This window comes from Cololabis saira, chromosome 12, assembly GCF_033807715.1.
Source record: "Cololabis saira isolate AMF1-May2022 chromosome 12, fColSai1.1, whole genome shotgun sequence".
In the NCBI taxonomy this organism is placed as follows: domain Eukaryota; kingdom Metazoa; phylum Chordata; class Actinopteri; order Beloniformes; family Belonidae; genus Cololabis; species Cololabis saira.
The window spans coordinates 13,978,457-13,995,174 of record NC_084598.1 but is presented as its reverse complement, the minus strand read 5'-3'; the positions used below and the strand labels follow the sequence as shown (position 1 = coordinate 13,995,174).

The window sequence follows — 16,718 nt, the reverse complement described above, 5'->3', positions numbered from 1 at the left end:
ACTGCAAAAACTCAAAATTTTAATTTTTAGTTAAAACAAATCTCATTACATTTAAAACAAGACTCATCACTCGAAAAAACTATTTTCACCTGTTTCAAGTAAATTTTAACTTAAAGTAAGTAGAAAAATCTGCCAGTGGAACAAGATGCTTTTGCTTGTAATGAGAAGATAAATCTTGTCCCACTGGCAGATTTTTCTACTTATTTCAAGTAAAAATTTACTTGAAACAGGTGAAAATTGTCAAATAACAAGTTATTTTTCTGGTAATGACTCTTGTTTTAAGTGTAATGAGATTTTTTGACTAAAAATGAGACATTTTAACTAGAAATAAGACAAATATTCCTGGTAAGATTTTGAGTTTTTGCAGTGTATTCCTATATTTCATTCATACATTGATGTTTTAGAGGTCATGTATAGTCATGGAAACTTGTTGGTTAACATGTGTATGAACCCTGAACAATGCTTATGCAAATGTTAATATCCTCTTTTCAAAGATGAATGAATGAATGAATGAATGAATGAATGAATGAATGAATGAATGAATGAATGTATGACCCCCCGATAACGCCCTATCTCAAGGTGCATGTAATGAATTGATAAAGTATTCAAGGTTAATTAATTAATTAATTAATTAATACCAAAAGCAAGGATGGATTTAATATTTTTTATTTCACTTGTAATTTTATTTAATTTTCCATGATGCAGGCTTGGGTTGTATCATGGAGAGCAAAAAAAGGAAGATGTTTTGAGCATAATCACGCGTTGATGATGCAAAAATCTTCATCATGGACTCCATTCACAAACAGCTGGAGCTTCCTTGACTTAAAGAGATACAACTGTTGATGTCTGTAGACAGCATTTTAATGACGTCCAAGTGTTTGGCACCAAAGCCAAATGGTTTGAATGTTTCAAAAATAAGATGGTGTTCCACCCAATCGAAATCTTTCTGGAAGGCCAGAAATAAAATAAAACCGTCATCATCAATTAAATCCAGAACAAGGCAAATATTATTGTGAATTAATCGTGCTGCTAGAACTTTAGTCCATATTTTGTAATCTGTATTGAGAAGTCTGATTGATCTTAGATTATTCAGGTTCTTTTTTATCTTTTCCTGGTTTAGCTAATGGTGTGATGACACCCTGCTTCATTGCTGTCATAACTTTTCCATTAACTTTTTCCTTGATGCTTTCCATAACTGCGTCAGAGAGCAACCTCTTTATGTCTTCCCAAAAGAATTAATAAAAATTGGCTGTTAAACTGTCTGAGCCAGGGGCGTTATCTGATGCTGGGTTTTTAATGACACATTCAAACTCTTCTATACGGAAATCTTCCTTACAGGTGTTTCTAAATGTCTCATCAATGGTAGGAGTTACATTTCTGATGTTTCTAAAAAACGATTCAATATCAAACGGATATTCATTTTATGTCTGTACATCCTTCACCGTTAATAAAGAGACTGTTAATTATATTTCTCTCGTCTTTTTTTCAAATTGAAGTGTTTTTTTTCTCCTTCTTCCATCCGTATGGCTCTTGAACGTACAGTGGGACAAAAAAGTATTTAGTCAGCCACCAATTGTGCAAGTTCTCCCACTTAAAAAGATGAGAGAGGCCTGTAATTTTCATCATAGGTAAACTTCAACTATGAGAGACAGAATGGGGGGAAAGAATCCAGGAAATCACATTGTAGGATTTTTACTGAATTAATTGGTAAAATCTTCGGTAAAATAAGTATTTGGTCACCTACAAACAAGCAAGATTTCTGGCTTTCACAGACTTGTAACTTCTTCTTTAAGAGGCTCCTCTGTCCTCCTCTCGTTACCTGTATTAATGGCACCTGTTTTAACTGGTTATCAGTATAAAGGACACCTGCCATGTTGGAGCTAACAGTGCCCTGGGAGGAGAGAATGGAAGAAGCAAGTGAGAGAAAGAGGGCGAATATGCAGAGCTGGTGGAGGAGTGCCGCAAACGGGGGTGGCGTGCACGATGCCTACCGATTGAGGTGGGGGGAAGAGGCTTTGCAGGGAAGTCACTCTGCAGGGCCTACAGTCTCCTGGGCATCACAGGGGCACGTAAAAGGAGAGCCATCTCTGCAGCCTCTGAGGCTGCAGAGAGAGCCTCGCAATGGCTGTGGATCCAGAGGGATAAGCAGTGGTTGATGCTTCTTGGACACGGGCCGGGAACTGATCACCCCGGTTTGGTCGCCTGGGTGAGGGGGTCTGAAGTTGAAAGACCCGAAACCCCCGGGAATCCCAGGTACTTTCACTGATGATGTGTCCAAGAAAATGCATCACCAGATGTATGTAAGAATCAAGAGGTCCCACGTTCATCTACAATTTAGAACTGCTAATGTGAATTATTCATAACATCAGATGTAATGTAACGTGTAGGAGGTGAAAACAACACATAGAGCTGTTTCCCTAATCGTTAACAGGTTATTTAAAGATATTAATATCACAGTAAGGACAAATCTGCTCTTCTTCTGGGACCCCCGATAACGTCCTATCTCAAGGTGCATGTAATGAATTGATAAAGTATTCAAGGTTAATTAATGAATACCAAAAGCAAGGATGGATTTCATATTTTTTATTTCACTTGTAATTTTATTTAATTTTCCATGATGCAGGCTTGGGTTGTATCATGGAGAGCAAAAAAAGGAAGATGTTTTGAGCATAATCATGCGTTGATGATGCAAAAATCCTGTATTTAAAGAATGTTAATATTTTCGAGAAAAATCTGCAGTTTGCTTTTCTTTTTGATTTTTCTTTCGTCTTTCAGTTTAGCTTGAAGACATTGAAGAATTTCCTCTTCAAACCTTGGATTCTCATTAGACTCTATAATTGCCAAAAGAAGGTATGATAGTGATTCAAATCTTTTGAGGAGATGTTTCGCCAACACCTTAGAGAGAGCTTTTACATTTTTCTCGCTACTAATCAAATCAAAGTCCTCAGTATCCAGTCTATTCATCGCTTTACGTGACACATGTTTGCTTATCACATTGATCTTAGATTGTATCATTGATTTTGGAGCTCCTTTTTCGTATTTTGATACAATCTGAAGTAGTAGAGCTGTGGTGAGTTTGTAAATCATTTCCTGGTGTGTAGATCTGTCAGCCGAAGGTTCATAGGAAGATGACGTAGAAGTCCTGGTGGTGCCGGAGGAACTTAAAGGCACGCAGTCGCAGCTCGAATCAAAAGCCATGCTGCTCCCTCTTAAATTCTTACCACCTTCCAGGTGATCTAAGCCCTTTTTCTTATCTGGTAACGAGAGCATCTTTCTAAAAAGGTTCTTGATATCTTCCAGAGTATCAAAGGTGTCCTCGCTGTGACTTGTTACCTGCGACAGATCCTTTACCCCGCACAGCAACACCTGCTGCACCAACTTCCCAACCGCGTCTTTCGTGATAGTTTGTAGTTCCTCAGGCAAAAGGTCCACCTGAGGTTTATCTTTCAGGAGAGTAATGGGCCCTTTGCACGCGTGGGAAGCCACCAGATGATCGTGGATCTCATTAGTTAGTGTCTTGCAGATGTTTTGCACTTCCTTGCAAGAGAATACGTCTTCCACTATTTGTCTGGTCTCCACTCCAGTTGCTCCGGACTGGTTGAGTTTGTTGATTGCATATTCTAGATAAAATTGCAAATGGTCCACATTGATCGAAGAAGACCCTTCTTTTGCGTCAACTGAGTCGTGAAGGTCTGCCAACATTCTCTTAAAGTTTTTTGTGAAAAATGTGGAGAACCTATCTTTTTCTTTTGCTTCAGTCACTTCGTTGGCGTCACTGGAACAAAAAAGGTCAAAAAAGTTTGTCAATTTAGCAACTATTAATTTGGAGTTAAAAACACGTTCATATAAGTCGCTGATGTCGAGGCATCCTGGATTTTCCTCAAACTGATCCAGGATAAGATTAACAATATCCTCTGCTTCACACTGCACTTCTGTGTAGCAGAGGCCGAGTTGTCTGATGTTTCCTAAACATTTAATCAGGATTTCAGTGACGCCCTGAACTGCTGTGAGAACACAGATTTTTTTTCTGATCCTCACCGGTAACTGGACTAACTCATGTTCTCTGGATTGTCTGTTCTGTCTGAGGGAAACATGGTGCAGTTTTGCAAAATATCCTTTCAAACAGTGTAGAAACAGAAACACCATGGTGCTAAGGTGCTCCATGTTGAAATAGGTGGCCCCCACAACATCGGGGGTTGCTAGGGAAGCTGTCAGCTTAGAACTGACCGTCTCTTGAATTTCCTCCTCAACCAATTCTGACAGCATCATAATATATTCATGATGCTCTGGTGTTAAATCTAGAGCTTTGGAGATGCATTCGGCAACATCTATTTTGATGGACACTCCAGCTGAGGCATCCTGATGTACAAGTTGTCTTTGGGATTCCCTTATGATTGGTAACACAGACTTTACAATTTTACTTGACATGGTTTGTATGAGCTCTGTGAACAGGTCAACAATGATGGTCTGTGAGTCTGAATCAATGCAATCTGCAGCTATCAACGCCATCTGGGTATTTGAGATCCGACTTATGTGTTTAAAGAAAACCAAACCTCCATTTTCTGCTTCAATCCAGAATGATTTTTTTTGTAGTATTGTAGTTGATGTTTCCATTGTAAAGTTTTGAAAATGTAAGTTACAATGGAAAAATGAGAGCAGTAGTAGTTGTAGAAGCGTCTAAAGCGTCTAAAAAGCTGATAAAGCTGTAACCTGTTTATGAGGTTGTACAAAGGACGAAACTGCGTCATATGACAGCATTATGACGTCACACAGTGAGCGTGGATGCGCATGCGTAAATGAGAACGTCCCGGTGGTAAAATGAATCGGTTGCGAATTTAGAGATTGTCGTGAGTCTTCAGTCCTCTCTAGCCACAATTTTCCAATAAGGCGAGTAGCATCAACCTGGCGACTTATGCGAGAATTTTGGCGACCCTAATGTGAAAGCAGGTACCGTTTTCACCCGTTTCTCAGCCCTACTGACGCACCCCTATACCCCGCCGCGTCCTGCAAATGCATTGCGCAAGCGCGAAGCCCTACCGACTGACCGTGCACTGGCTCAGCGGTATTTAATAATGATTTACACAGTATATTTATTGATATAGTCTCACTGAGATATTACAATCAATAAATAATGACAAATAAAAATATGCAAAGTTCAATATCAAGAGTTGCTTAGATATGTCATCAATATGATTGTATATACAAGCAGGAATTCATTTAGAACAAGAGATTATTAATATATCATTTTAATAAATGTAACTTCTCCCCCACCACTTTATTCCTTTCTCTTAGAGCATCCATTATAATTAAATACAAATGGAAAATTATACAATTACGTCATTTAGAGACTCATGTTAAATTGTCACTAAATGTGAGTTTCACACAATAACCTCTGAAATTCAACAACAGGCTTTTTTTTTAAAGATTTTTGTGGCACTTGTTTTTTTTTTTTTTTATTTAACCTTTATTTAACCAGGAGAAAGTCTCGTTGAGATTAATAATCTCTTTTACAAGAGAGTCCTGGCCAAGACAGGCAGCAACATGGTTACAAAAACAAATAACATAAGAACAATTTATAACAATTAAAACAGTTTTAACAAAACAGTAAACAGATCGCAAAAATAGTCAAAATCAACAACAATCAAAGCACTTACAGCTAAATGTACTTGCTTCCAAGTCTTTCAGGAGAACTTTAAAAGCATCAAGTGAGACCAGATCTCTTAATTTTAAAATTTTCTGCAACTCATTCCATGCATAAGGAGCAGCATAGCTGAAGGCCCTACTACCTAGTTTAGTGCGGACCCTAGGTACAGACAATAAAAATAAGTCCTGGGAGCGAAGGTTATGACTCCCAGTGCTTTTTTGAAAAACATAATTTCCTAAGTAGAGTGGAAGTAGGCCAAGAATGGCCTTATAAACAAAGACATGCCAATGATAGAGTCTACGGGTGGACAGAGCAGACCATCCGACCCGAGTGTACAAAGAGCAGTGGTGAGTACGAGATCTAAAATTTGTTATAAATCTCAATGCTCCATGATAGACAGTATCCAATGAGTGAAGACATAGAGCAGATGCATGCATGTATAGGACATCGCCGTAGTCAAGCACAGACATAAAAGTGGTGGCAACAAGTCTCTTTTTGGCTTCGAAGGAAAAGCAAGCCTTATTTCTAAAATAAAAACCCAATTTTAGTTTCAACTTTTTTACAAGATGCTGAATATGAGGCTTAAATGAGAGCGAATCATCAATTATGAATCCAAGATACTTAAATTGCGATACAGATTCAATCTCAGAACCCTGAAAAGTAGTGATGGACGGGAGATTCACTGGCTTGGATTTTGCATTAGAAAACGTCATGAGTTTTGTTTTGTCAGCATTTAAAAGAAGCTTCAACTCAAACAGGGTACATTGCACAGTATTAAAAGCAAGCTGTAGCTGACAGAGTGCCTGATTTAAAGTAGGCGCAGAACAATAAATCACTGTGTCATCGGCATAAAAATGAAAATTTGCCTCAGCAGCATTTTGATCAAGACAGTTGATATAGATAATAAAAAGTAAAGGCCCAAGGACCGACCCCTGGGGCACACCATTTCTAATATTAAGGGGGCTGGAGGTGACACCTTTAGCCTGCACACACTGTGATCTACCTGATAAATAATCTCCAAACCACAAGACAGTCTGTTCAGAGAGTCCAATATTCACAAGTCTTTGAATAAGAATAGCATGATCAACTGTGTCGAAAGCCTTAGACAGATCAAGAAAGAGGGCTGCACAGTGTTGATTGTTGTCTAAGGTTTCAATGAAATCATTAACTACCTTTAAGGCTGCTGTCGTTGTGCTGTGTTTCTTCCTAAAACCCGATTGGAAATTTGACAAACGATTGTTTGTTGATAAAAATTCTTTTAGTTGTTGACTCACAAGGGATTCCAGAACTTTCATCAGGGCAGACAATTTAGAGATGGGCCTGTAGTTGTTTAAAATACTAGAGTCACCACCTTTTAACAGAGGGAGAACAAAAGCAGATTTCCATATAGTCGGGATTTTGTTTGTGAACAAGGAAAGATTAAAAAGATATGCTATAGGTTCTGCAATAAAATCAGCTGCTAACTTTAAAAAGTAAGGTTCAAGATTATCAGGGCCCCCAGATTTTCTAATATCTAAGGATTTCAAGGCCTTTTGTACCTCAGAGACTGTGACAGGCTTAAAGCTAAAGATTTGACCGTCTGTAACATGGACATCTGGACTAATAGTAGTAGAGCGACTAGGAGCTGGCATAGACCCAGCACTAACAGTGTCGAACAAGGAACCAGAGGAAATGAAATGCTCATTAAAACAATTCAGCATTTTTGCCTTGTCAGAGATTTTATGAGAGCCCTTGACAATACACGGAGGGAGCTCTAATTCAGTGATGGTTCCAGCTAAGGATTTTATAGTTTTCCAGAATTTTAAAGGGTTATTTAGATTTTTCGAAATATCAGAGAGAAAATGTTCAGCCTTAGCTTTTCTAATTGCAACAGTGCATAAATTGCGCAGTCGCCTAAAAAGCAGCCAGTCTGACTCAAGAGTCGTTTTCCTGGCTTTAGACCATGCCACATTCCGCTCATGCAACAAATTCGATAGATCAGTGGAAAACCATGCATTATTTCGGCCTTTTACCCTATACCTTCTGAGGGGAGCATGCTTGTCAACAATTTTGATAAAACCATCATAAAAGAAATTCCAGGCAACTTCGACATCAGCAATGAGATTAATTCTCTCCCAATCATAGAGAACCAGATCATGAAAAAACCCTTGCTCCACAAAATGTTTTATGTCACGCTTTAAGACAATGCATGGCTTGGTTTTAGGAATTTTAGTATTTCTTACTGTAGCAACTTGTGGCTTTTATTGGGAAAGTAGGTAGACAGGAAATGGGAAGAGAGAGGGGGGGAAGACAGGCTGTAAAGAGCAACAGGCCAGGGGCCTCATGTACAAAGAGTGTGTGGATTTCAACATGAATCCGTGCGTGGAATTCTTGCGTACGCAAAAAAATCAGATGTTCAAAACTGTGCGTACGACCAAATCCACGCATGTTTCTTTGAACATCACAATCAACGTGGAATCAAGTGAACATGCAGGAGCACAATACTCCTCCCTGTTTCCTCCCTCAAGTAGATCGGTTTGAATATGATAATGAGGATAATTATCATTAAAAACCACTCGTCCTAACAAGGAACTTGGAAAAACAAGTAAAACAAATAAAAAAAAACATCGGCCGTGAGCTGGAGACACTCCTGTCAGAAATAATTTATTTGGGGGCAATTCTTCCGATTTAAGCTACATTGCATTACGGGTAATGTTCTTTGCTTTGTGTTGCGTTCCGTGAAGAGTTGTGGTTTTATTATGATCGTATGGGTTTGTGAATGTCAATATTTAGCGTTAGTGCATCATTATACTCTCCTTTTCTTGTTTGTATTTTAAGAACCGACACCAGAACTGAAGTTGGTGGGCCGAAAAACGGCCCCTTGTTCCGCTTTACTGTCATGCGTATTATATACTGACGGATTAAGCACAATGTACACGTTTATTGAGTCTTATACATTGTGGATGTTCTCATAAATATAACAATATAACAATAAACTTATATTTAAAACACGAAGCATCACGATCTTATTCCTCCGCTGCAGAAAGACAAGTTGTTCCAACGTGATTATCGAGGTGCAAACGTCGTGAGAAATAAAGAACAAAGTTGCTGTAACTCGGAGTGTTGCATCCGCAGGAGGAGAGACCGGTCTGGGTCCCAGTCCATCACCTGATAAACACTTTCTGGAGTCCTGCAGCACCTGCAGCTGACTCGATATCAGACTCTGAAAGTTGCCTAAACATTCAATAACAACTTTATTCATTCATTGCTGAGTCACATCAGTTCGTACCAAACAACCTTTCAGAGACATGTTAGTTTTATTTTAAAAAGACAACTTTACATAACTGGTTTTTCACGGCAAATTGTGTTTTAATGTTTGTCTGTTCAGACACAGTTATGGGATATTTTAAGGATCTCTGGATTTTATCTCAGGTGGTCGTCCCATACGGTCGTCATGGTGACTGAGAGATGTCCGACCTGTCAGCAGCTCCAGCTGAAAGCATCATGTTGGTCTGAACCGGAGCAGCTGGTCCAGTTCAGGGCAGAGATCCAGAAGGATCCTCTTGGTACCTAAACCAGCAGATGGTCCAGTCTTAGTCCTGGACCAGCAGATCGGTGTGATCCCTGAAGACTCACTACTGATCCTGCATCAGCAGGTTCCTCTAACGGAACCAAGGCTGCCGTTGTGATTGACAGGTTACATTGCGGTGCTCATACCTTCATATGTTCATATGGTTGATTGTGAGATTGTTGCAGCTCCACTCATGTGTAACTTATTTGGTAATGTGGGGACTGTCACGTCACGTCACATCACGTTTACTCCTATTCTGGACTTCATCATCACCAGCGAGTGTCGCCAACCGACAAAACCTCAGAAAAGTGCACACGCCAGACTTGATGTGTGCGTGAAAGACCGCAACTTTCCACGTTCAAATCACTTTTGTAACATCCCACCGTGAGCGTAGAAAGTGGCGTACGCATGTTTTTTGTGCGCCGCATTCTTTGTACATGAGGCCCCAGGACTCGGATCCGTGTCACCTGCACGTGGACTGCAGCCTCTGTAAATAGTGCCCGCTCAACCCACTGAGCTATTCAGGACCCAACATCAGGCTTTTTAATGTAATGTACTAACCATCCAGTTGAGGTCAAGGTTGTGTTTAAATATGTTTAAACCTAGTTAGTTAACTTTCTTCTGTTCAGCCACACACGTGCTATTCATTTGCAAGGAGGATGCAAAAACATGAACATCACCTGCTCTGACTGGAGCTGGAAGGGGCTGCTGCGCCTGGACTGGTCGGCCTGACAAGGGGAGGAGCCTGCGGCAGCACCTGCTGCCTGTTGAGAAGGATGGCACAAGTCAATAAATTGCTAAATATAGTGTCAAAGTCGCTAAATTGTGAACACTGACAGTTCAATCCAGTCCAGGCCCCTCCGGTTCGGCCGGCAGGTCTAGTCCGGTCCAGCTGAAACCATGTCTCAGGATTTCAATAAGCTCATTAACTTTAGTGCTTCCTACTTTGAGATGTTTACTTCCTGGGTTCTTTTATAAATCACTGGGAGGGAGATTCACTGTCACTGCATCAAACAGATCAGTGATTGAATGCTAAGGTTTTCTCCAGTTAAACTCGGACAAAACTGAAATCAATAAATAAATTCCAGTTCCCTTCCGGCATTTTAACATCTTTTTTTTGTGTTCCGTCTGTTCACTTGGTGCTAATACACTGCTGTTTGTTTACACTCACGAGGCATCCAACACGGCCGCCGCGTCCCAGAATGCACCTTGGTGACCAAGCCCTATAGCTGATATAACATGAATTACTCCTATGTGGGATCAGTAAAGTTCTTATTTTTTCCATCTGAGAAAATTAAATATATTACATTTGGTGCCTAACTGTTTCCCAAGTATATTAGTGCGTGTGTGAATGAATAAATGAGACGTAAAACGTACATTTCTTTGTAGAAAGGCGCTTTATGAAAATAAGTCAATTTACTTGTATTAGTTTACAGCGCATATCTTGCCACTATCACATGGCTGTTCTTGTCCCATCTCATGTATTTTTTGGCAAGATATCTGTTCACTAATTTCACAACATATTGACTCTGATTTCTCCTTTTCATATGAAAATGTATTGTTTGGATTATTTTCTTACACCTCTAGCAAAGCAAATCAATTTTACATAATCAATTTAATTTTGTTACTTGCAAAATGTCATATTCACAAATCTAAATTCTCTAATCACATACCATCTTTCCCGGCCTTTAAAAATGAATTCAAACAATACATAGCAACAATCCAATATTGTAAAAATAGAAAAGCCATCCAAACCACTAAGTTATATAACTTTTTTTTTTAACTGATCTATAATTTCTGTCTGTGACTAATCCCCTGGCATCAACTGTTTCTATGTTTTGTTTGTTTTATAATGTATTGTTGACAATTTGAAATAAAGAATTGTGAAAAAAATAAATAAATAAAAAAACAACTATCACATGGCTGTGAAAAGATATCGCGAGTTTTCTTGACCAATCATTTGGTTCTTGTATAAACCTCCAGCCAATCAGGGGTCTCGGCGGTGGCGCGTCCCCGGAGAGGGAAGGTACGGTTCGGTTCGCGGGCTGACAGACAACATGGACGCTGAGATGGTGGAGGCTGAGAGCGGAGAGCGGCCGGCCGACGCCGGCGACACGCCCGCGAAGAGCTCCGGGACCTCCTACGACCTGCCCTGGGTGGAGAAGTACCGGCCGGTGAAGCTGAGCGACGTGGTGGGGAACGAGGAGACGGTGAGCCGCCTGGAGGTGTTCGCCAGGGAGGGAAACGTCCCGAACATCATCATAGCAGGTCAGCGGGAGAGTGGAGCTTTCCTCCGGACACAAGCTTCACGGGGGCCGCAGCCTAAGCCTCATTTATGCTTTTGCGTTAAATCGACGCAGAGCCTACGCCGTATATACTAGTTATTTGGGATTTTGTTGTTTTAAGCGTCAAAATATAATGTGGTGCGACCGTCCGACCATGACTCTTGTTTTGAAAACTTTTTTTGAAATCACTCTAAATGTTTTAAAATCAATCTTCTGACCTATCTGGCATGGTTTCCAAAAGTGTCTTGTAGTGTGTAAGATTGCAACACATTTGTATTTATATTTCCATCATATTATACAAACAAAGTTTGACTGATGTCCATTTTATGAAATATCATGTGGTGCGACCATTAAAAAAAAAAACAACCATTTTCATATAATACTGAAAACTTGTAAAAAAAAAAAAAAGATGTCAAGGAAATTAATTTATTTTGATATGAATCATGGTTGCACCACATGACCTTTTTTAAGGCTAGTGCCAATTCATATTGACAAAAAACTAAATTTAAAAATGTTATATGAATTTATGTGTACACAACTTTCTTAATGTTTGAACTACTGCAATAGATATTCTTATTCTTAATATTCTTTTTTTTATTATTTAAAAATTGACCTGTTGAAAATCCTTATTCGTCATTGACCCGCATATAAAAATAAACATCTTCATATGTTCGAAAAAAGGAGTAGGAAGAAGTATACACTTTTTCCTAGTTCCTACCCCTTTATAACTCTATGAATTAACATTATTGCTATTATTATATCTACACAATATCCATATAAATATAGTCTATATAAATACTACGTAAACATGCCTATTACTTACTACATAATTATCCATATAAGTATATAGAAAATAAAAATATTACATATTATATCAATATATAGAAAATACAAATATTATATAAATATATATAAATATACACTATATAAACTACATAAATATCCCTATAAATATATATATGCTACATACATAATAAATATATAACATATATTACATAATTATAACTATCCCTCTCAACATATAATATATACTACATAAATATCCACATAAATATCTAAACATATCTTAAGCAAGTATAATATACTAATATTTTTCCCTATTTTATTTGTTTATCACACTCCTCGTTAACCCATTTCCTCTTCCATATACCCGTTTATAAATAATTGTTTGTATCTCTTTTTAAACAGATTTATGTTAGTGCTTTGTTTCATTTCCTGCTCCAAACTGTTCCACAGAGAAAAAAGAAGAAAAACAGATGTTTTAAAATTGATAAGTTCCACCCTGTTTTTCTCTAAGTTTTCGTGATCCCAGGTATTTGCCGAGTTAACATCTCAAGTAAGAAACAATCAGCAGGATGTATATGGCTGAAAGTGTGACATGTTTAGGTTTCTTTACCCACAGATAAGGTTCAACATCCGCACCTATAACGTACAAAACCCTTTTTCAGTATAAATAGGACCACAGTGCATTTCTCTCCCACCTATGTGTTTGAGTAAGGTGTACCTCCGTTTGGAAAACATTGTGCATGATATTATAAAAGCTTGTCTTAACATTTGATTTTGTTCACTGGTTTTCTTATGGTGCACCAGACAAACGAACACGCAGATCTTTCAATATGTTTAATAAAACTTAACACCAACTCTGCGTCCTCAGAAGGATCCAAAATGCTGAAGAAAAAGTTTTTATTTTTTTCTACATACATTCGGATTATAGTAAAAAAAAAAGCTTATTTATTTCGTTGGATATATATGATTCTTAAATATGTATGAGAAAACTACGGTAGTAAAACCTCCTTTTTGTGTCAAATGAAAAAACGACCGTCATCCTTCATTTATAGCTGAAGCATGTCAATCAATCAAAATACATTAAAAACCCCAGGGGGAAATGATTTTGTTACAAACTCCACACATACATGCAGCATGTATTAAAAGATGGAGCTTTGTATGTTTGTGTGGTTCAGGTCCTCCTGGGACGGGGAAGACCACCAGCATCCTGTGTCTGGCTCGAGCTCTGCTGGGAGCCTCCATGAAAGACGCCGTGTTGGAGCTGAACGCCTCCAACGACAGGTGAGTCTCCCGCCCGCTGGACGAGTCCCGGCTCTGGGCGGAGGTGCAGGACCTGAGGGTGGATGTTGTGTCCACAGGGGGATCGACGTGGTGAGGAACAAGATCAAGATGTTTGCTCAGCAGAAAGTGACGCTGCCCAAAGGCCGACACAAGATCATCATCCTGGATGAAGCCGACAGGTGAGGCGGGAAAACTAGAAAGTCTGCTTTCAACATAAAAATACTAGTCATTTTTAAAAGGTGTGGTCCTCCAGGTGACTGATAATCTGATAAAACACCCGAACTGTTAAAAATGAACGAATAGCCCCTGATTTGAGCTTGAAAGAGGCGCTGGTGTTTCCAGCATGACCGATGGAGCTCAGCAGGCGTTGAGGAGGATCATGGAGATCTACTCCAAGACGACTCGCTTCGCTCTCGCCTGCAACGCCTCAGACAAGATCATCGAGCCCATCCAGTCCCGCTGCGCCGTGCTGCGTTACTCCAAACTGACGGATGAACAGATCCTGGCTCGGCTGCAGGAGGTGGTGGAGGAGGAGCGCCTGTCCGTGTCTGACGATGGGCTGGAGGCCGTCATCTTCACCGCCCAGGGGGACATGAGGCAGGTGAGCTGGAGCCTGAACTCCCAGTTTCAGTGGTGGGAAGGATGAGGAGATTTGCTAGTGTGTGTTAGCATGAGCGAGTCGCTGCTCAGCCAAGTCTCGCTCAGGCCTCGTTTTTGTTGCAGGCATTGAATAACTTGCAGTCCACCAACTCCGGCTTCGGCTACATCAACGGTGAGAACGTGTTTAAAGTTTGCGACGAGCCCCACCCACTGCTGGTGAAAAGCATGCTGGGACACTGCGTGGAGGGGAACATCGACGAGGCCTACAAGGTGGTGGAGCACCTGTGGGCGCTGGGCTACTCTCCAGAGGACATCATCGGAAACATCTTCAGGGTCTGCAAGACGTACCAGATGGCTGAGTACCTGAAACTGGAGTTCATCAAGGTGGGTGATCAGGACACCAGCTCGTCTCTGGCCTCAGCGTCAAATTAAACGCGTTATGTTTAAAACCGTAGTCGGCAAACGTTTCAGAGTTGTTGTCGGTGTTGAGTCCAGTCTCGAGTCAAGCCAGGCCCTAACCGAACGACGGCAACGTTACCGATCGTAAACATCAGCAGTCAGACGACGGCTGAATATAAACCCTGGCATTTAACCGCCGACGGGCGCAGCAAGTTTTCTCGCCCGCTCTGCTGCTGCTGGAAACTGAGGAAGATCTTTAGTTGATGCTTCACTTGTCTGGATGAGCTCACAGGAGATGGAGAAGGTTGGACATTCACATCTCGATGAAACACTCAACTGTTTTTTTGTTTCCACTAAAGCAGAAATAAGGGGAACAACACGATGCACTTATGACGTGAAACGACGTCACGTGGCAAATGCGGCAGCACAAAATCAAGATGAAAGTTGCCGTAGATTTGATCACAATTCAAATCTTTATGAAATATATCTAATCAAAATGTGAGGACTCGTCTGATTTAAGACTGAATGCAGTAAATAGTTATACCAGGTCGTTAAAGCAAGGGCTCGAGTTGGACCGAGTCCTGGATTTTGGTTCTACAAGCCTGGATGTTGCTCCAGAACCAAAACTTGATTCAGGTCTCAACACAAATCAGACTCTTAACAAATGGAGGAAGAGGTTTGATGAAGCTGACAAACTTTGTGTCAGTTTAACATTAAAACTTTAAAACCACAAGACAGAAGCACGATCAAATAGCGTTATCAGGACCAACTCTGATTTTAATCAGGATCTTTGGGGGTTTGATGCTTTGTTTCGCTTCCTTTCCCCTCCAAACGGAGTCTCCTCTGGGGTAAACACCCTGATCTCCGGTCTGCGCTTGTTCACCTGCCTCCTCTCACTCACTAAACTCCTGCACAGACTTCGGCTCAACACACTTGGTTTCATAACAGGCAGCTTAGTTTATTTAAGTTGGTGAGGATTTTTAACAGAAGTCCTCAGAAGATCGACTCCAGTGAACCTTTAATTCCAGCTGAGTCCTCTTAGAGATTCTGTTACTTCAGTCGCTAACGTGCCGGTTAATCAGCTGCAGAATCGCAAACTAACAGGGTGAAGATGGACGATCCAACAGTCGGGAGTTGAAGGACTCTTAAATGTTAATGCTCCAGAGAACTCTGACTTTTCTGCGTATCCCATAGCAACAAGACCTGCAGACGTCTGTTGTCGGTGTGCATGTTGAGCCGACGGTTGAATGTCTGCAGCCTGAACGAGGCAGTTGCATCTCCAGATGTGTGATGTGAAACTGGCCCAGACTCACGTGACTCCGGCGTGTCCGGCTCTCTCCTCCAGGAGATCGGCTACACTCACATGCGCGTGGCTGAAGGCGTGAACTCGCTGCTGCAGATGGCCGGGCTGCTGGGACGACTGTGCAGGAAGACGGCGGTCCCCGCCGCCAGCTGAAGCCCACAAACCCCCGTCACTCCCGCTCGGAGCCAGCCTGTCACACGTTCACGGATCCAGCTCTTCTTCGTTCATCAGTTCCTTTAATTTCTCCATAAACAACCTCTGAAGCAAAACTATGTAAAAACAGATCTGTTATAAATGTTATTTGATAAGCTGTTGTCAGACTTTTATTTTTTGCGTTAGACCTGAACCTTGGTGTTACAGCGGGGGATTTAGTCAGAACCCAACCCATCTTGGATCTGTCTGTTGGCTCATTTTAAGTAGGACTATTGGTCTCAAGTCTCCAGGGTTAACAGATGTGCTGCTTTTGTCAACATCTGTGAAGCAGAAGGTCCCAGCTGATCGATAATGTAACGGGAGGTCTGGTCACAGACAACATCACTCCTCTAAAGCTGAAATGGGATGTGTTTTTGTAAATTTATTTTATTTAGCTTCCAAAAGCCTGATTAATTCTGTTGAGGATTCAGATTTGTCCTATTTTAAATGTAATCTCATCTTTATTGAACCAGGAATTACTTTAAACTCCTTCGAGAGTGTTCAGGAGACAAGTCCAGCAGCACTCAACACACATGGAGCACAATTAAACTGATATTTAAACATGTTGATAATGTAAACTCATCAGATTTGATCTTTGTAGTGAAGATGAAACATTTCCCTCCATCTCTGGGAGAGCGGCTGTTTGACATCTTAATGAAGTGAACGTGCACATTTTTC

The 16,718-nt window shown here is 40.5% G+C and overlaps 1 protein-coding gene across 1 annotated transcript; it reads left to right on the top strand.

Annotated features, from left to right (window-relative positions):
- The first annotated feature begins 11,224 nt into the window (after nucleotides 1-11,224).
- Nucleotides 11,225-16,161, top strand: rfc2 (replication factor C (activator 1) 2). Its single transcript, XM_061735631.1, has 6 exons — nucleotides 11,225-11,462; nucleotides 13,441-13,546; nucleotides 13,624-13,725; nucleotides 13,889-14,147; nucleotides 14,270-14,530; nucleotides 15,891-16,161. The coding sequence occupies exons 1-6, from the start codon at nucleotides 11,252-11,254 to the stop codon at nucleotides 15,999-16,001; spliced, it is 1,050 nt and encodes a 349-aa protein (XP_061591615.1). The 5' UTR covers nucleotides 11,225-11,251; the 3' UTR covers nucleotides 16,002-16,161.
- The last annotated feature ends 557 nt before the right edge of the window (nucleotides 16,162-16,718 follow it).

What these genes read in the sequence shown, in the direction of transcription:
- rfc2 (XM_061735631.1), top strand. Translation starts at nt 11,252, where the DNA reads ATGGACGCTGAGATGGTGGAGGCTGAGAGCGGAGAGCGGCCGGCCGAC. An exon ending in CCCAGGGGGACATGAGGCAG is followed by an intron (nt 14,148 to 14,269) that starts GTGAGCTGGAGC and finishes TTTTTGTTGCAG; the next exon opens with GCATTGAATAACTTGCAGTC. An exon ending in TGAAACTGGAGTTCATCAAG is followed by an intron (nt 14,531 to 15,890) that starts GTGGGTGATCAG and finishes TCTCTCCTCCAG; the next exon opens with GAGATCGGCTACACTCACAT.